The sequence below is a fragment of the Dipodomys spectabilis genome, unplaced genomic scaffold (assembly GCF_019054845.1).
Source record: "Dipodomys spectabilis isolate Male_0828 unplaced genomic scaffold, ASM1905484v1 ptg000184l, whole genome shotgun sequence".
Lineage (NCBI taxonomy): Eukaryota > Metazoa > Chordata > Mammalia > Rodentia > Heteromyidae > Dipodomys > Dipodomys spectabilis.
The window spans coordinates 256,728-275,430 of NW_024870861.1; the positions used below are offsets into that span (position 1 = coordinate 256,728).

Here is an 18,703-nt window from a genome sequence, read left to right on the forward strand (position 1 = left end):
TCAAATTCCAGTACTACTACCTCACTTCCATGCCATCTGACTATCTCATTGCAACAAGACCAGGAGATTTTATTCCCAAATGACCAGTAGAACCTCTGCTCCTTACAGGCTGCAGAGCGTGGCAGAAAATTACAGATAATGCAGTCACAGAACCTAACTAGATGCCTAACAGCCCCGTATCACCGCGTGACTATATTCTGTCAGCACCATGTTGGTGTCTGAAGACTCACAGCCTCCACCATGACACGCACTGGGACTCACCTGTCTGGAGGAGTCTAAGGCCATCTCTAGGAGTCCATCAACAGCCATGCCAAGGCTCTGGTAGAATTTTCTAATGGGCTGCTCACATTCCAGAGTACTTTCCGGATTCAGTAAAAAGCTTTCACAGACATGACTGCTAATTTCAGCCACTGAAGACATCTCTGCTCCTTCAGGCAAAGTTCTGTCCAATCCCAGCAGGATGGTATCAGACCATATTTCATCAAGTGCTGGAGCTAAAGTAAGCAAATACAGACAACTCTTCCTATGAGTGAGTACTCTGACCAGTCTGTGCTCTCCACTCAGTGAAAATAATGACCCAGCCAGAATCTTAGGACCAGCATACACTCCACTTCCTCAAGTGGAGGCCCAGCCACAGCCCTAGAACCCAAACACTCTAGACCATAAGCAACTGATTGAGCCACACCCTTAGGACTAACACACACACACACTCACACACAAGCACACAGCAACCCTCAGGACCAGGCAATTCTACATAGGCCCAAACTTCCCTCTCCCTGAGTTTGGATATAGGCAAGGAACAAAGGTGAGGCCCCTTAGAGCTTCCCCAACCCAGGGGCCTGCTCCCAGCATCCCCAGCATCCCCAGCCTCTGAGGGACTCATCCTGGTACACGCACCTGCTTCTGGGGCTTGGCCTGCTTCTGTGGCACCCATGTGGTCCAGAAAGAGACCCACGCGCTCACTAATCCGGCTCTTCAGGGCAACAGCTGCCTTCAGTGTTTCTCCAAACAAACCCAGCAGTCTCCTCAGGGCATCACGGAGTACTTTCCTAAGACATGAACCACAGTCATAAGGCTACTCTGCGGCCTTAGGAATTCCCTGGCTGACTAGCCTGCATACCACAGGGTCCCAGAGGACAGATTTCTGACCCGTAACAACCTGGGAAAGGACTCCCAGGCAGGAAGTAGTACTATTACTGGTTAGATGGGATGGGATTGTAGGAGACACAAAGGAAGACAATGTGAAGCAGGTAGGGCTGGTAAAATGTGAAGATTTGGAAAAGTAAACTGGCAAGTATACAGGTGTTCATCACATTCATGACATTATCTCGACGTTGAGATATTTTTCGGTAAGAAGAGCACTGTGGCCAGGGTCTCTGTCCACCAGACGTAGATATTCAAGGAGAACACCGTGGACCAGGAGGAGGGCAGCATGATGCCAGGGACACACTGACCCCTCACTCTCAGACTGGTCCACATCTGCCCGGAGCATGCAGATGAGGGCGGCACCCTCCTGGTTCTCCCTCTCACGCCTCTGCCGCAGCCTCTCGAGCTCAGCGTGACACTGTTCTACCTCCTGATGCAGGGACAAGACTTGGTCTTTCAGCTGTTGAGAAAAAGTATTGAATCCCAGTTAAAACAATTAGTTAACTGTAGGTTGCTATGGGAAAATTCTGTAACTTTAACAATTATATCTAATAAAAAATGGGCTCCCCAGTGCTGTCTCTCACAGTAACAACGGATCCCAGCAATCTTGTGAAGCTTGGAAAAAGCAGAAAGGGAAATACTCCAGCCAGAACCCTTAAATCAAAACATCCCTGAGGGCCATTCACCAGAGACTAGGACTTCACCAACATAAACATGGGCATCCGCCACACAAGAAAGAGCAGAGGAGGCTACAATACAACATCACTACACACTGCAGACTCAAGACCAAGAGCACAGGGAGAAACTTCCCTTGTGGACAGCATGGGGAGGCCATCCTTTCCACAGCTGTTACAGGGCAGGGACGGGCCAACGACATGCCAATAGGCTCTAGGTTGGGAACAGAGAGCAGAAGCCAAAGGTAAGTGGTCTTTATGGAGAGAGGCCATGTGAAGGGGCCTCTGTGGGGCAGGGAGCAAGCAGGGGCCAGCGAGGAGTCCCACAATAATCTTAGTGTACAAAGAAAACACAGTGCTGGGAAGGAGGTTTAGCAGTAGAATGCTTGCCTAGCATGCATGAAGCCCTGGGTTCAATTCCTCAGTGCCACATAAAAAGAAAAAGCCTGAAGTAGTGCTGTGGCTCAAAGTTGTAGAGTGCTAGCTTTGAGCAAAAGAAGCTCAGGGACAGTGCCTAGACCATGAGTTCAAACCCCAGGACTAGCAAAAAGAAATTTAAAAAAAGAAAAAAATAGACCAGAGGAAAAAAAGGAGAGTATGATTATATAACCAACCTACTACAGGAAATCATACCTACCATAAATACAGTATTAATGGAGGAGAAATAGAAAAACACACAGATTCTGTAAAATCAGTGGCTGAGTCCCACTAACACATACAAGTGACTCAAAAATTAAAGAAAACGGAGTAAGTAAAAAATGGGCTGGGGAAGTAACTCAGTGGCCATAGTATGTTTGTGTTAGGCCCTGGGTTCACCCACCATGCTCAGTACTAACAAACAAACAAACAAAAAAAACTCTCTCTCTGAGAGAAATCTAGACAAATGTATGTGTGTAGGGTATGTACACACACACACACACACACACACACGTTAAAGAATAACACCAAGAGACAAAGGACAGTGTATACCAGAATGCTCCCAGCACACCAACACGTATACATCCCAGATGGCTCAAGGCAGGGTTATATCCCCCTCCCTGGATGACAGCAAATGACAGTGACCAGGGGTTGACAGAGGACAGACATACTACCGTTTAAGCCACTTTGCTAATGCTTTTTGTCCAAATGTGTCTTACTTCCTGCCAAGTCTACCCTGCACTGTTACTGTGCTTCCCTCATCCCTAGGATGATACAGATGTGTGTTTCTGCACCCAACCACTGAGCTTCCCCATAAATGGGATCAGGTATGCACAACCACTGGATGTAAGTCAGAGGAGAGATCTATCTGGTGCACACAGCTCTCAGAGATCAATATGAGCTACCTGTAACACACAATGCAAACACACGTATGCCTTCATATACAATAATGAGGAACTCAACAACAAAAACAAACCACTCCTGGGGGCTGGGAAGGTGCCTCAACGGTAGAGCGCTTACCTTGCAGGCATGAGGCCCCTGGGTTCGATTCCTCAGCACACATAAGCAGGAAAAAAAAAGCTGGAAGTGGAACTGTGGCTCAAGTGGTAGAGTGCTACCTTGAGCTGAAGAGCTGAGGGACAGTGCCCAGGCCCAGAGTTCAGGCCCACGATCGGACCCAAAAACAAAAAACAAAAAAACACTCCTTTAAAAAAATGACCAAGGACTGGACAGACCTTTCTCCATATATACAAGCTGCCTTAATAAGTACATGAAAACAGAGGTAACAAAACTAATCATTAGGGAAACACAAAACAAACCCACAATGAGGTACCTCTTCATACCTACTAGCAGTAGGATGGCAAAAAAAGGAGAGGGAGGAGAGATGAGGGAGGGAAAGGAAGAAAGAAGAAAAAAGGAAAAAGAAGAGAAGAGAAAGGGAAGAGAGAAGCAGAAGGGGAAGAAAAGAAAGGAGAGAGGAAGGAAAGGAAAAGGACAAGAAAGAAGAAAGGGAAAAGGGTAAGAAAGAAGGAAAAGAAAGGGGAGAAAGAAAAAGGAAAGAGAGGGAAGCTGAAGATGGAGAAGTGAAAGAAGGAAGAGGACAAAGATAAGGAAGAGGAGAAGGGAAGGGCTGGGAAGGATGGAGAAGAAGAGGTGACAGTGACAACAGCAGCAAGCAGGTCATAGATCTGAAGGGTCATGATCCAAGGCCAGCTCAGGCAAAAAGTCAAATTCTGCCTAACTAAAACAAAAAGGGCATGCCTCAAGTGGTAAGCACAAAAGTCCCATGAAACAAAAGGAAAGTAAGTATTGATAAGAATAGACTCTACAGAAAATCAAGCCAGGTGCTGGTGGCACATACATGTAATCCTAGCTCTACTCAGGAGACAGATCTGAAAAATCACGACCAGCCTCCCAAAAATAATCATAATAATAGTAATAATAATGTAGAAAAGTCAGAACCCTGTTCAGTACTGATAGGGAAAGTAAAATGGCACAGCTGCTGGAGAAAAGTTTGGCAGAACAGAAAACAAAAAACAAAACAGATACCAAGTAGGCACTGCTGTAACACAGCTCATCTATAGGCCTAGCTACTCAGGAGGCTAAGATCTGCCCACGGCAATCCAAGATACTCAAAACCTGGGTTCCATCAGCTTTAAAAGGTAAACATGCTTTCTTCCCAAATAATATGTTTTTCTTTTTTTCAGTAAGGCTCACATAGATGAACTAATCCCATTAATGAAATAAGCAGAGAGTAACCTAGCAGGCTACAGCACATTTCTCAAGTCAGTACAAATGGCCTCCGTGTGTCAATGACCACAAACAGAAAGGGTGGAAGTGCCTCCACCGAGGACCAGTGCAGAAGCTAACAACCAACGGGACCTATGGCCTCACATGGAAGCTGGAGCCCACACAGGCTGGCCCCAGACCTGCTGCTCAAAAGCAGAGCTGTAGGCTCCATTCAGCTGTAGACCTGCCTTCCCTCTGTACCCCTATCCAAGAACAGCTTCACAGCAGGAAAGAGAATGACTTCAAGGAGATGCTGGGGGGACCTGGGGGAAAGAGGGAGGACTGGAGGAGCAGGCAGTTATGCAGGTGTGCAGCTGGGTAAGGCTCAGGCTCGGGGCCTCTAGACAGCCATGGCTGGCTATCTGGTAGGCCCTGACTATACTCAATAGCTCCTGCCGCCCATGCAGGGGATCCTACCTTTTACAATCATTTCTATTTCCAGCATGGGAAAAAACTCAGTTCAGTTTATTGTGTTCTAAATGGTAAGATCAGTCTAAGAAAGGATGTTTTTAAAAAGGCTTTTTTTCCTGTTTTTTTAATTCTCAGAAATATAGAAAAAAACACATAATTTTGTCATAAAACATAATTGATATTCCTAGAGAAGAAAAAAGGACATACACACATACCCCCCCCCCAAAAAAAAACCCAACCAACATGAGAATAAAGATAAACTTGCCAAATAAAGAATTGAAGACATTCAAACATCTAAACTGATTACAGGTTCTCTTAATACTTTCAAAAGTTAACCTATGAACATGGTTAGTACTTATCGAAGAAAACAGGAAAAAAGCCCTAAACAATCATGACTGGTCACACCACAGCTCATTTCTGGACCCCAGACCTTGCTTAGTGTCACCAGCTCAGACTTCATTAATGAAAAGAAATTAGTCTTACGTTTTGAGAGTTTCTCACAACCAAACTCCAAAAGGCATAACATGAAAAGTAACCCAGCTGCCTCAAGTGTGTGAGCTAAATGAGCCTCTCTAGACAGGTGCAAAGATATTTGTGGCCTGGAGTGGCTACGGCCGAACAGCAAGAACAGCTTGTCCCTGCTATTTTAGGACAACGGTCCTGGTATCCCGAAGAGCACCCTGACAGGGTTTCCAAAATGTCTGCCTGAGAGGAAGTGTTTCACTAGCAGTCATTCTGGCCATCCCTGCAAACCCACCTTCACAAATCCAGGGCACAAGGGAGAGCTGGTCCAATGCATCAAAGCTCTGTGTGAGTCTAGTCTGCACACCCACACAAGGAAGAGAAGGGGCCTGGACTGGAAACACACAGGAACAAAGGAGTAAATGAAGACTTCTTAGGATGGGTCGTGGCAATGTCTTAGGGAAGAAGGGTCTGGGAACTGATGCACTAAGACTGGTGCATACGCTACTAGAAGTGTGATGAGGAGTTTATTTAATTATTCAATTATTTATGTGTCTAAATATGCCCCATACCCAAAAAAGTTAACCTAAATAACTATGCAGGACCACACCTCTTCTAGCCAAACTGCTTTGTCTGAGATTAGTGGAGCACAAGTATTCTCATGAGACAGCATCAGTCACACACAAATTCAGACTAGGGGAGAGAGGAACAACTGAACAAGGTTGTGCCACACCCAAAAATGGTCAAAATTACTGCACTCAACACAGTTCTCAGGCATACAACAGTCACCACAGATGTCTCAACAGCATTGTGGTGACCCAGAAAACAAGCAGGGGGCCTGGGAAGGTAGCTCAGTGGTAGAGTGCTTGCCTTGCATGCATAAGGCCCTGGGTTTGATTCCTCAGCACCACATAAGCAAAAGCCAGAAGTAGCACTGTGGCTCAAGTGGCAGAGTGCTTGCCTTGAGCTGAAGAGCTGAGGGACAGCACCCAGGCCCAGAGTTCAGGCCCCACAACTGACAAACAACAACAGAAAACAAGCATGGCTTTCTATAATCCTACCAACTCAGGAGACTGAGATATGATGATCAGAGTTCAGAGCCAGCCCAGGAAGAAAAATCACTGAGACTCTTTTATGTCTAATTAATCTCCAAAAACCCAAAAATAGTGTTTTGATTCAAATGGAAGAGCACCAGTCTCGAGCAGGAAAAGCTAAGGAATAGTGCCCAGGCCCACAGTTCAACCCCCAATGGCATACGCAGGCATCCAAGAGCATGCACATGTGTGTACGTACGCGCACGCCCACGCGCGCGTGCACGCACACACGCGCGCGCGCGCACACACACACACACACACACACACACACACACACACACACACACATACTCAACACAGAAAAAATTTTCTTCAAAAGTATGTGACAGGGCTGGGAAGGTGGCTCAGTGGTAGAGCGCTTGCCTTGCATGCCAGAGACCCTGGGTTCGATTTCCCAGCACCACATAAGCAAAAAGAAAAAAGCCAGAAGTGGCGCTGTGGCTCAAGTGGTAGAGCGCTAGCCTTGAGCTGAAGAGCTGAGGGACAGTGCCCAGGCCCAGAGTTCAGGCCCCATGACCGGACCCAAAAAAAAAATTAAAAAAAAAAAAAAAAAGTATGTGACACCAGTGGCTCACTCAGGAGGCTGAGATCTGAGGATCACAGTTTGAAGCTAGACCACACAGAAAAGTTCCCACAACACTATTATCTCCAGTTTTTTACCACTCAAAAACCAGAAGTGGAACTGTGGCTCAAATGGTAAGAGTGTTAGTCTTGAGCACAAGGAAGCTCAGAGACAGTGCCCAGGCTGAGTTCAAGCTCTACTCTTCCCGCACCACCCCCCAACTCTTATCACCTCTATAATAACAATAAAGTGCATTTAAAAAATTAAAAAAAGCAAGCACACAGCTCTAAGAATGACTTTTAAAAAGCAAGGTAAGCCGGGAACCAGTAGCTCACACCTGTAATCCTAGCTACTCAGGAGGCTGAGATCTGAGGAAGGAGGCTCAAAGCCAGCCCTCTCAAGTCATGTGTACACATGCTACTTATACAAGTTCATCAGGCAGACCAGGGACTATAGTGTAACCTCGATGCAGGGCCTCTGCACAAGGGAGACCCTGGTAGTGAATGTTCTCCTACACAGATGGACTAGGGCCCATGGTAGCAGGGCAGCAGTCCTTGTAGCCTCCCAAGGATAAAAGGGGTTTCTCAATGCTTTGTTAGATTTTGTCATGAAGCTGCCACATAATTTGGCATATAGATAAACTCTAAAAAAGAAACTGTAAGGTGTGCAGATTTCCCAAAGTATCTAATCATGCTCTGTGTTAAACCCCATAGCAGCTTGCCCCATACCATCCTCCTACATTCTTCCCTAGAAATGGTACCAACAACTCAACTGTGGCCTCCCTGCCAATCTCATGCCACTGCCATCATCAGCAACACTTTAGTAGATAGCCTTACACCCGCCTCCCCTCCTTATGCCTCTCATGGACTTAGGTCAACTCATGCCTCGGTCGAAACAGTCATCATCACCAGGCAGGCACTGGTGGCTCATACCTGTAATCCTACTCAAAAAGCTGAGATCTGAAGATCCTGGTTCGAAGCCAGCCAGGGCAGGAAAGTCCATGAGACTCTTATCTCCAAGAAACTATTCAGAAAAAGCTGGAAGTGGTGCTATGGCTTAAGTGGTATAGATTTGGGCACAAAGAGGCGCAGGGACAGTGCCCAGGTCGAGTTCAAGCCCCAGGTCCAGCAAAAATAATCAAAACAGTCATCATCGGCTGGGAAGGTGGCGCAGTGGTAGAGTGCTTGCTTCGCATGCATGAAGCCCTGGGTTCATGCATGTACCACATACACAGAAAAAGCCAGAGTGGTGCTGTGGCTCAAGGGATAGAGTGCTAGCCTTGAGCAAAAGAAGCACAGGGAAAGTGCCAAGGCCTTGAGTTCAAGCCCAGGATGGCCAAACAAAACAAAACGGTCATCATCAATCCCTTCTCCATTACATTGTCAAAGTGCCTCTGGGATAGATTCATGTCCCAAGAGTCACCTCTGCCTGTAAGACTAGGCCAAGACTACTCTCCAGAGGCATCCACGAGGACACTGGCAATCTACTTTACAAGGACACCCACAAGGTCTGGATGAGCCAGCACTTTGACGTTGCTCTCCATGGAGCTAGGTCCTCACCCACTGCAGTGGGTCCCACAGTCGCCATGGACCGCTGAGCGCGGCTGTGGTTCTCACAGCATCATGATCAAGGTTTCAAGGTGGCACCCAGGGACTCCATCAGAACGCGCGCCTGCGTACCCCAACCCTGTTACACATGGAACACTCACCTGAGCAGCCTGTCCCTGTACCTCTGGGGGCTTGGCCAGCTCTATTTGTGACTTCTGTGTCTCTACTGCATGTACATCTCCCAGCTGCTGTGGAGTGGCTTGGCCCTCTAGGAGCAGGACTTCAGTGTCCACCCTGTCCAGGGACGCAACCTTATCTTCCTCTAGCAGGCACCTCTGATGATGCAGGGCAGAAGCTAGTGACTCCTGCCAAGAGAGAATCCCAACCACCCGTCAGCAGTGCACCGGGGCCCCTCTAAGGCCTTGCCACATGTTACTTACAGTTAAATTCTGCCACCAATAAAGTTCAGTCATGTGTAAAAACATATTTTTGGCTGGGCGCTGGTGGTTTATGCCTGTCATCCTAGCTACTAAGGAGGCTGAGATCTGAGGATCGTAGTTTGAAGCCAGCCAGGGCAGGAAAGTCCATGAGACACCTCTAATTAACCACCAGAAAATAGGAAGTAGCACTGTGTCTCAAAGTGGTAGAAAAAAGCTCAGTGACAGTGTCCTGGCCCTGAGTTCAAGACCCAAGATCAGCATGAAAACAAAAACAAAGGGCTGGGAAGGTGGCTCAGTGGTAGAGCGCTTGCCTTGCATGCCTGAGGCCCTGGGTTTGATTCCTCAGCACCACATAAGCAAAAACAAAAAAAGCCGGAAGTGGCACTGTGGCTCAAGTGGTAGAGCGCTAGCCTTGAGCTGAAGAGCTCAGGGACAGCACCCAGGCCCAGAGTTCAGGCCCCACGACCAGACCCAAAAAACAAAAACAAAACAAAACAAAAACAAACTGCACTTTCATATATGATATGCATTTTTCTGCTTTCTGAATATTCTATCAGAACTTCATTTTCTTTAAACCAAATGAACCAAGGCCTACTACAAGCTTAGATCTACAGGCCAAAGCAAGTGCCACCCTTAGCATCTGCCACATGTGACTCGGCCAGGACAAGGGACCCTGAGACAGGTTGTATGTGGCTGAAAAAGTGTATGTCTTGCCTGGGGTCTCCTAGTAGCATCAGACATCTTTGCAAATCAGTTGAGATAAGAGGCAGAGAGAGGGAGAGAGAGATCACAGAGTCAGCCTCGCTGGATCAGTCCAGGTGCAGATGGCGCCAGCCTTACCAGCAAGGAGACAGCAACTGGGGTGGCACCTGTTCCAAGGGCTGGCACTCACAAGTGTTCACTGTTCTATATACTACCAGAGTAGCGGCATCTACCTCAGGAAGACAGACTCCCATAAGCTAGAAAAGTGTGCAGCGTACACACTAAGATGTGTTTTAAATCAGACAGATATGGCCTATTCATGATCACAGAAAAATGGGTTCTGCGATGGATGCAGGTCCATGGAGACTTGGCCAGAAATTCTCCTTCCTGCCAAAAATTTCAAGTGCCTGCCATCAGAACCACCACTGCTCTTGAAATGAAAAAAACCTTGATTTCAGGAAATATCAATAAAAGAAAAACCAAGGCTCTGTATGTACAACACAAAAATCAGATCTACTGGGCTGGGAAGGTGGCTCAGTGGTAGAGTGCTTGCCTTGCATGCATGAGGCCCTGGGTTCGATTCCTCAGCACCACATAAGCAAAAAGAAAAAAGCCGGAAGTGGTGCTGTGGCTCGTGGGAGAGCGCTAGCCTTGAGCTGAAGAGCTGAGGGACAGCGCCCAGGCCCAGAATTCAGGCCCCACAACTGGACCCAAAAAAAAAAAAATCAGATCTACTTACTGCATACAGAGACAGGGAGAGGCTGATGCACATGAGGCACACAGTGCCCCCAAACACAAGGAAACTCACTGTTCTGAGTCATTTCAAGAAAGACCAGAGCTGTCAGCCATTTGTGAGGTCCATGGACATGCACACAGACACACACAGAGATGTGAAGACACACAGGTAGACCCAAGGGTACAAGACAGACATGTGCACATGACTTGAGAGTTACACGAAGACTAAGAAACACACACTGACGCAAAGGCATGCATACCAATGCACACACAGAGAAACATGCTATATGCAACCAATACACACAATGTGCAGATGTGCCTTGGGCCAGAGGAAGGGGCCCTGGCGACTCTTGAAACTCACCTGGCGTACACCTTGCACCTCGATGGTCTGGGCTGTCAGTGGCTCTGGATGTTTAGCACTCGTTGCAATTCTCAGATTGTCCTTTAGAGACTGAAGCTCCCCATCATATTTCAGCTTAAGCTTCTCCAACTCTTGGGTCAAAATTGCTTGGTGATAGGAGTCCTTTTTCTGCAGCTGTTCCACAAGTTCTACTCGCAAAAGCTCCAGAGCTTTCCTGTGCTCATCCTGAACACTCTGAATGTCAGCCAGGTAACAGGATTCCAGAGCATCCAGGTTGGACAAATGTCTCCTCTCCAAAGCACTAATTTCCGCAGCATGTTTCACATGCAATTCAGCCATATGCTTCTCAAAGAGCACCCGCTGCTCACTCTCAAGCGAAGTTCTCTGCTCAGCAAGCTCAGCCTGTTGCTTCTTCTCCAGTTCTGTCCTTAATGAGAGAAGCTGCTGCTGGTGTTCCTGCTGCAGGAGCTGGAGCTCGTGAGCATGCTTCCCCTGGATGTCCTGCAGGAAGGCATCTTGTTCTGCAGCAAATTTCTCCATAATTTCTTTACGCTCTTCCAAAAACCTGAGGCAATACTCAAGGTGAACATAGGCAGCAAGACATTCACACTGCATCTCCCCCTTCTGAATCCTGAGCCACACTCTTCACAAAAGATGCCTTGGCCCTGGATTTGAACAGACCTTGGGATGAGCTCAGAGCAAGCCACATAAAGCCTGAGGGGTTCAAAGGCAAGGGCAAGAGTCGCCAGGCCAAAGAGTGAACACAGCATCCACAGGGAAATCACACAGGCATCTCAGTAGGACCATAGACAGCAGACTCAACACTGGAACAGCAAGGAATCAAGATCCTTGGCCCTCTCTGCACCTTAACAGAAGTATTGGCCACAGGGGTCATAGGGCTACAGAACAGCCAACTGGCCCAAGAGAGCAGAAAGATTAAATTCTCAGGAGCAGGAGAAGTCCTCCTGTGGAAGGAGGAGCACAGATAACCGTGGAAGGCCCCAGCACTGGTCATGAGTCAGTAACGAGAACTCTTTATGTGGTTACAGACCTGATATTGCAAGACAAAGTCTCATATTTGTAGGCCTCCCATAGATTACCTCACTGAACATTTCCATTATGTGAGAAAAGTAAGATCCCTTCAGGTGAGGTATCTGACACAATTTGGGCTGGATCTGACCTTTTTTTGAAGCTAGAGCAGAATTCCTAAATATCCCTGTGATGCTGGAGAAGGCAACAGAGGGGAAGTCAAGCCAACAAGTGCAACGGCCGAGTGACAAGGAAACCTAGGCTTCCACAGGCCAGACTGGAGTAGCACCAAAAAAGGCAAACAACTTATTCACATTTTGAGTTTACCTAAAATTTCAGGAAATTAAGTTTTAGTTTAGTTTTAGTTCTAGGTTTTTTTTAGTTGTATGCTTGAGCCAACTGCTGATGGCTCACAAGTATAACCCTAACTACGTAGGGGCTGCGATGGGGAGAACTGCAGCTCAGAGGCAACTTGAGCACATACAAGACTCCTTCTCAACTGAACTTTTCAACTGTAGCTGTACAGTAGCCTTAAACGGGAAGAATGCATTCTTCCAGTCCAGCCTGGACAGAAAAGTCTGTGAGATTCCATCTCAACAGAAAGTGGCCAAATGTACACATGTGCCTTGGCAGGAGGCAAAACGTTATCTAAATAATAACTAAGTACAGATGGGCTCGTAGCTACTCAGAGGCTGCAATCTGAGGATCATGGTTGAAAGCCAGCCCAAGCAGAAAAGTCCGTGAGACTCTTCTCTCCAATTAACCACTAAAAAGCTAGAAGTGGAGCTATGGCTCAGGTGGTAGAGTGCTAGCCTTGAGCTGAAGAGCAGACAGTGCCCAGGCCCAGAGCTCAGGCCCCATGACCAGCAAAAAATAAATAAATAAATAAAAAATAAATAGCCAGGCACTGGTGTCTCACACCTGTAATCCTAGTTACTCAGGTGGCTGAGATCTAAGGATCGCAGTTCAAAACCAGCCCAGGGAAGAACAGTCTGGGAGACTCTTATCTCCAATTAACCACCAGAAAATCAGAAGTGGTGCTGTGGCTCAAAGTGGTATAGCACTTATCCTTGAGCAAAAGAGCTCAAAGACAGTACCCAGGCCCTTAGTTCAAGCCCCACTACTGGCAAGCATGCATACATACACACACACACACACACACACACACACACACACACACACACACATATACATACATACATACATACATACATACATACATACATACATACATACACACACACATACATACACACATACATTTAAAAAGCCAGACACAGTAGCACATGACTGTAATACAAGAAATCAAGAGGCCAGGGAAGGAGGAGAATCATGAGGCCAAGGTGAGCCTGGGCTATATAGCAAGACTCCAACTCAAAATAAAAAAAATTAATAAAAATAAAATAGCAAGTTACTGGTGGCTAGAAGTATGGTTCAAATGGTAGGGTCAGCCATGAGGGGAAAAAGAAAAGCCAAGCAAAAGTAGGAAGTCCACAGCCAGACATGAGTGGCTCTAGTATATAATCCTACTCAGGAGGCTGAGATCTGAGGATTAAAGTTTGAAGCCAATTGGAGCAAGGCAAATCCATGAGATTCTTTTTTTTTTTTGAGTCCGGTCATGGGGCCTGAACTCTGGGCCTGGGCACTGTCCCTCAGCTCTTCAGCTCAAGACTAGAGCTCTACCACTTGAACCATAGCGTCACTTCCGGCTTTTTTCTTTTTGCTTATGTGGTGCTGAGGAATCAAACCCAGGGCCTCATGCATGCAAGGCAAGCACTCTACCACTGAGTTACCTTCCCAGCCCTGAGATTATCTCCAATTAACTACCAAAAAGTCAGAAGCAGAGGTGTGGCTTAAGTGGTAGAGCATCAGCCTTAAGTGAAAAAGCTAAGGAATAGTGTCCAAGCCCTCAATTCAAGCCCCCAAAAAAGTGTGAGGTCCTGACTTCAAGCCCTGGTAGTGACCCGCACACATGTGTACAGACAGACAGACACACACACACACACACACACACAAAACAAGGCACTCAAGCTCCAGAGACTGTTGCCAATGTATCTGTCAAGCACAAGACTGTTCCCTTTAGTTCGGGGTGAAAATTCAGTACATCACTCCTTGCTCTACCACCTTCCAGATCCTGCCTGGCTGGCCAAGAGCTCCACTGAACATCTTCCTGGGTGCTTGCCTCTCATACTCTGTTAGCTCCTTTGGCATCCAGCTCCAACCAAAATCCATGGCTCCACGACCTCACTCACCTGTTCCGAGCCAGCATAAGCTGGAGGGCACAATCCTCCTCGTCATGGGGAAGCAGGGTGCACTCTCCTTCCTCAGCCATGGATGGCTGCTGGCCACACTGGCTGCACAACAAGGCCTCATCCCCAGCAAGTTCTTGTTCTAACTGCCGCAGACGGCCCTGCTGGTCCCTCAGAGACTTCTCTAGGCCCAGGATCTGGGCTGTCTGTTGATCTTGAAGGTGCTTCATACCCTTCTCTCGAAGCTCAAATCTTTTTATGACGGACTGTTTCTCAGACTCAGCCTTTTCTCTCAGCTCAAGAAGCATCAAGGCTAACCTCTCTTCAGCTTCCTTCTTCAGGTCCTGCTGTAAAAGTTCCCACTCCATTTCTTTCCTTTTTAATTCTTGTTTCATTAGTTGAATCTTCTCTTCTGCTTTATTTAAATCTTCTTTGTGGTGTTCAACTAGAGTATGTTTTACCTACAGATGACATGAGTGTATGTAAGAGTAAATAAATTAAAAGAAATACTGGAAACAATTACTCAAATTCCACAACACACAGTAATGAGAATGCTTCTTGTGTTGATGCAAGTAGAAGGAATCTTAAATAAAATAGAAAAACAGGGCTGGGAAGGTGGCTCAGTGGTAGAGCGCTTGCCTTGCATGCTTGAGGCCCTGGGTTCAATTTCTCAGCACCACAAAAGGAAAAAGAAAAAAGCCGGAAGTGGTGCTGTGGCTCAAGTGGTAGAGCGCTAGCCTTGAGCTGAAGAGCTGAGGGACAGCGCCCAGGCCCAGAGTTCAGGCCCCATGACCGGACCCAAAAAAAAAAAAAAAGAAAAAAAAAGAAAAACATACAAAGGACAAGAGTAAAGATGGCAATAAAGTCCTGCTCTACTGTAACCAAGAACAGCAATGGTAAATCAGACAGAACCTGGGTCTGCTGTAAGAGGAGGCCATTCCAACAGCAGCAAGATTAGCGGACCAAGAGAGACTGAGGAAGAACACAGTCAATGCGTTCTAGTCTCCTGATCTGTAATGAACTAAATAAACTCATCATTCTAAAGGTACCTTATGAACAGGAACTGAATGAGAAACTTGAGGGTGGCAAAGTATCCCAAGTTTCAAAAGAGAAGAAAGTATATCAATAAACTTCTGAGTATCATCAATAAGAAAATAATCAAAGCCAAAAAGGAACTTGAAAGTAGCCACAATTCCTTACTAAAAATAAAATCTAAGTCAGGCTCTAGTGGCTCATACTGTAAACCTGGCAACTCAGAAGGCTGAGATCTGAGGATTGCAGTTTGAATACAGCACAGGCAGAAAACTCTATGAGACTCCTACCTCCAGTTAACCAGTAAAAAGCCAGAAGTGGAGGTGTGGCTCAAGTGGTAGAGTGCCAGCCATGAGCAGAAAAAGCTAAGGGAGAGCACCTTGCACCTTGAGTACACCTTGGTACCAAAAAGAAAAAAGATATACAGAGCCTCCCTGTAAAGGTTTGATACTCACATTCTCCAGGTCCTCTTTCAGATGAGTCTCATGCTGTAACTTCTCATGTAAATTTCTGTTTTCTATTTTTAAGAGTTCAATTTCTTCCTTGAGCTCAGTTTGAAGAAGTGAGAGTTTAACCTTGTGCTCAGCTTCCAAACCCAGGATTCTAGATGCTACCTGTGCATCTTCCTCCGTTGTTATGTCCTGCATACACCGGAGATGCACCTGCACGAGGTCTGAGAAAAAAGGAAACGGAGAGAGTAATATACTGTAGCTCATCTATGTTATCTGAACTTTATCCTTCAGATAACTCAAGCAACAGAGACATCTAGGCTGTGCACACTCCAGGTGCAGCTCTCGTAGTACCTCTGCCAAAGGCACAGCACTGTCAAACCCCTGAGTCTGCACAGCAGACACCTAGCCAGCCCCGGCTCTTCCTCTAAGTCAGCTGTGACATGCTGCCTGAGGCTGATCAGCCAGGGCACGCCTTGCACTAATCAGATGTGGGTGCTATGAAGGTTATTTGAAGCCTCAGATGAAGGACAGTGCCTCAGAGGCCGGTGAGTCCATGAGCCAGATAGAATGCTCCCCTACGCTAGGCCTGAGTCTCCTTCAACAAAAGAGGGTAAAAAAGACCTAAGTCCTGGGATCAGAACAGAACAAGCTGTCCTACCGGCAGCATGGAGCAGTAGCAGCACCTGAGGACTGAACACACTGAATATACATCCAGTTCTTGGGTGCTGGTGGTGTTGGTCCTAGGGTGTCAGTGTAGGTTCTGGCACACAAGGGACAAGAGCACTGAGAAATAAATGTAGCTGTTCAGACCTAGACTTTCAAGTGGAGCCATGTTCAACCTGCTTCATAGAGCCCTGAGTGAACGCTCAGCCAGAAGAGAGGCTCCCACACCACTGTTCTCACTTTTTGACGCTGGCCTCCCCATCTCCACCAAGGATGGGCACTGTGTTCCAGAGCTGAGCAGAGCAATAGTTGTACTATTGCTACACTTCATGCTACCCATGTTTGGCTGCATTCAGTGACATTGTTCAAGGTTTGATTATTTTGACCAGGGGTTTTCCATCCCACCACTTCTGACCCCCTCACACCCCATTCCCTGTCAAGATGACCCACAGCCTTAGTCTGACTAGCTTGTGCTGCTCAATGGGAATGGAGGGAGAAGACAAGGGTGAGTGGTCAGCACTGGTGCTGCCAGCAATCCAGGCCACCTCTGTGATGTCCCCTCCCCAAGGCGAATGGCCAATCCCTGTGCTAGGGTAATAAATACCCAGCCAATACATCCTATCTGAAGGTCAGCCCCATGTGGAGTGAGCCACCCCCACAACTCCACTTTGCATAACAGCACTCATAGCAAGTGGTCCCTCACAGTAAGTGACCCTCACAGTGAGGGGGTCATGTCCCCCAGGAGGAAGGCTCACAGTGTTCAGAGCACAGCACTAGCTCCAGCAGAAGCGGGTAGACACGCAGGCGTGCTACAGGCACTCATCACTACTATGGGACATTCCTGAAGGCAGAGCTAGCAGGGCTCAGAGCACAGAGAACACGAGCCAGGAGGGTAGACAGAACACCCACCTGGGCTATGCTGGTCTGAAGGTGCAGCCAGGCTTGGTTCCAGATCCAGCACCTTGGGCCCGAGGCATCTATCTGACTCGTCTGCTTCCAGCTGGACATGGAGACAACTTAACACCTCTGACTTGCACATGTGGTCTTCTTCTGCCCCTGCTTGTAAACACGTCAGGGTTTCCTAGGGAAAAACCACAAAGGATGATATGTCCATGTACCTGACCACCTCATTTACTGTGATTACTGTGAAGGTATTTACTACTACAGTCCAATATAATGCCTCTAGACCTTGATGGATTCACCAAGCCATGCTGTTGATCCGTCCGTCACACACCTCATGAAACCATAGGCCCCCAGAAGCAATGGCTGCAACCTGAGGACAGTGTGCTCCGTGAAGCACACCATCATGGACTCAGGTAGAAGTCCTTCTCCAGGGCTGTCCTGACAGTAAACCCTTACAGCACCCAACACATTCACTTTGCTCTTCCCCTCCTAATCAAGTCACTATCTAATGCCTCCCCTTTTGAGTCTCTCCTGAAATCAGTCTCACTTCTCAAGCTGGGACTCCTTCCTAAACTCCAGACATCTGTGACCTATACCACTCCATTGTGGTAGATTGTGTCTTGTCATACTCAGACTCAGCATTCATTGGTCCATGGAGATGCAGCAAGGGAGAGGGGGAGGTATGGATCCCGCTCTCCTCCCAGGGCCAGCCTGCCTGTCTAAAGGCTCTGCATACCTCTTTGGGTATTTCTTTGTCCTGGTGAGCATTCCCTCCATAACCTGTTGGTATCAAATCCATATGGGTGTCTGGCTCTCAAAGGACTATAACCAGCACTACCCTGCTGCCCACCCTATGCCAGCTAGATGCCTACTCTCTGATGTGAGGCGTCTGGCTGCTGTGCCAAGATGCCATACAGCTATCACTTCTGTCATTTGCCTAACTTTTGCATCCCTTAGCTCTTCATCCCCAGAGTCTAATAACAAGCTTTCTCAAGTGTGGAACAAGCTTCTGAGATGGGTCTCTGGTTCTTCCTAAAAACTAGTCCTGCTCTCTGTAAACTCAACCTATCCTAACACAGGATAACTGAATGGGTACACTAATGCTAAACATTCTCTTGAAAATGCAGGCAAAAAAAATTTTTTCCAGCCGGCTACCAGTGGCTCACGCCTGTAATCCTAGCTACTCAGGAGGCTGCAATATGAGGATCATAGCTCAAAGCCAGCCTGGGCAGGAAAGTCTGTGAGACTCTTATCTCCAAGAAACTGGAAGCAGCACTGTGGCTCAAGTGGTAGAGCGCTGGCCTTGAGCTGAAGAGCTAAGGGACAGGGCCCAGGCCCAGAGTTCAAGCCCCAGGACCGACAAAAAAAAAAAAAATTTCCTCAAACCATAGGAGTTCACATCATTCTGAACTTCAAGCTCCTGATGAACCCAAATCACCTTTAAATCAAAACCTAAATTCTCAATGTTACAAAAGAAGCACCATTACTGAAGAGATAGACTTGGTCCAGTAACAGTAAGAAACAGTACAGTGCGT

General features: G+C 47.2%; 1 protein-coding gene across 4 annotated transcripts in view; it reads right to left on the bottom strand.

Annotated features, from left to right (window-relative positions):
* Pcnt (pericentrin) overlaps nt 1-18,703 on the bottom strand; it is a 101,955-nt gene that overhangs the window by 56,004 nt on the left and 27,248 nt on the right. For all 4 annotated transcript variants that reach the window (XR_006149893.1, XM_042695292.1, XM_042695291.1 and 1 more), the window contains 8 exons: nt 17,175-17,346; nt 15,606-15,823; nt 14,122-14,579; nt 10,841-11,405; nt 8,764-8,967; nt 1,455-1,606; nt 898-1,049; nt 262-494 (listed from right to left, as the gene is read on the bottom strand). Coding sequence is in view for 3 of the 4 variants with exons in the window: in XM_042695292.1 (XP_042551226.1) it covers nt 262-494; nt 898-1,049; nt 1,455-1,606; nt 8,764-8,967; nt 10,841-11,405; nt 14,122-14,579; nt 15,606-15,823; nt 17,175-17,346 (2,154 nt within the window). In the remaining variant the exon portion in view is untranslated. The remainder of the gene's footprint in view (nt 1-261; nt 495-897; nt 1,050-1,454; nt 1,607-8,763; nt 8,968-10,840; nt 11,406-14,121; nt 14,580-15,605; nt 15,824-17,174; nt 17,347-18,703) is intronic.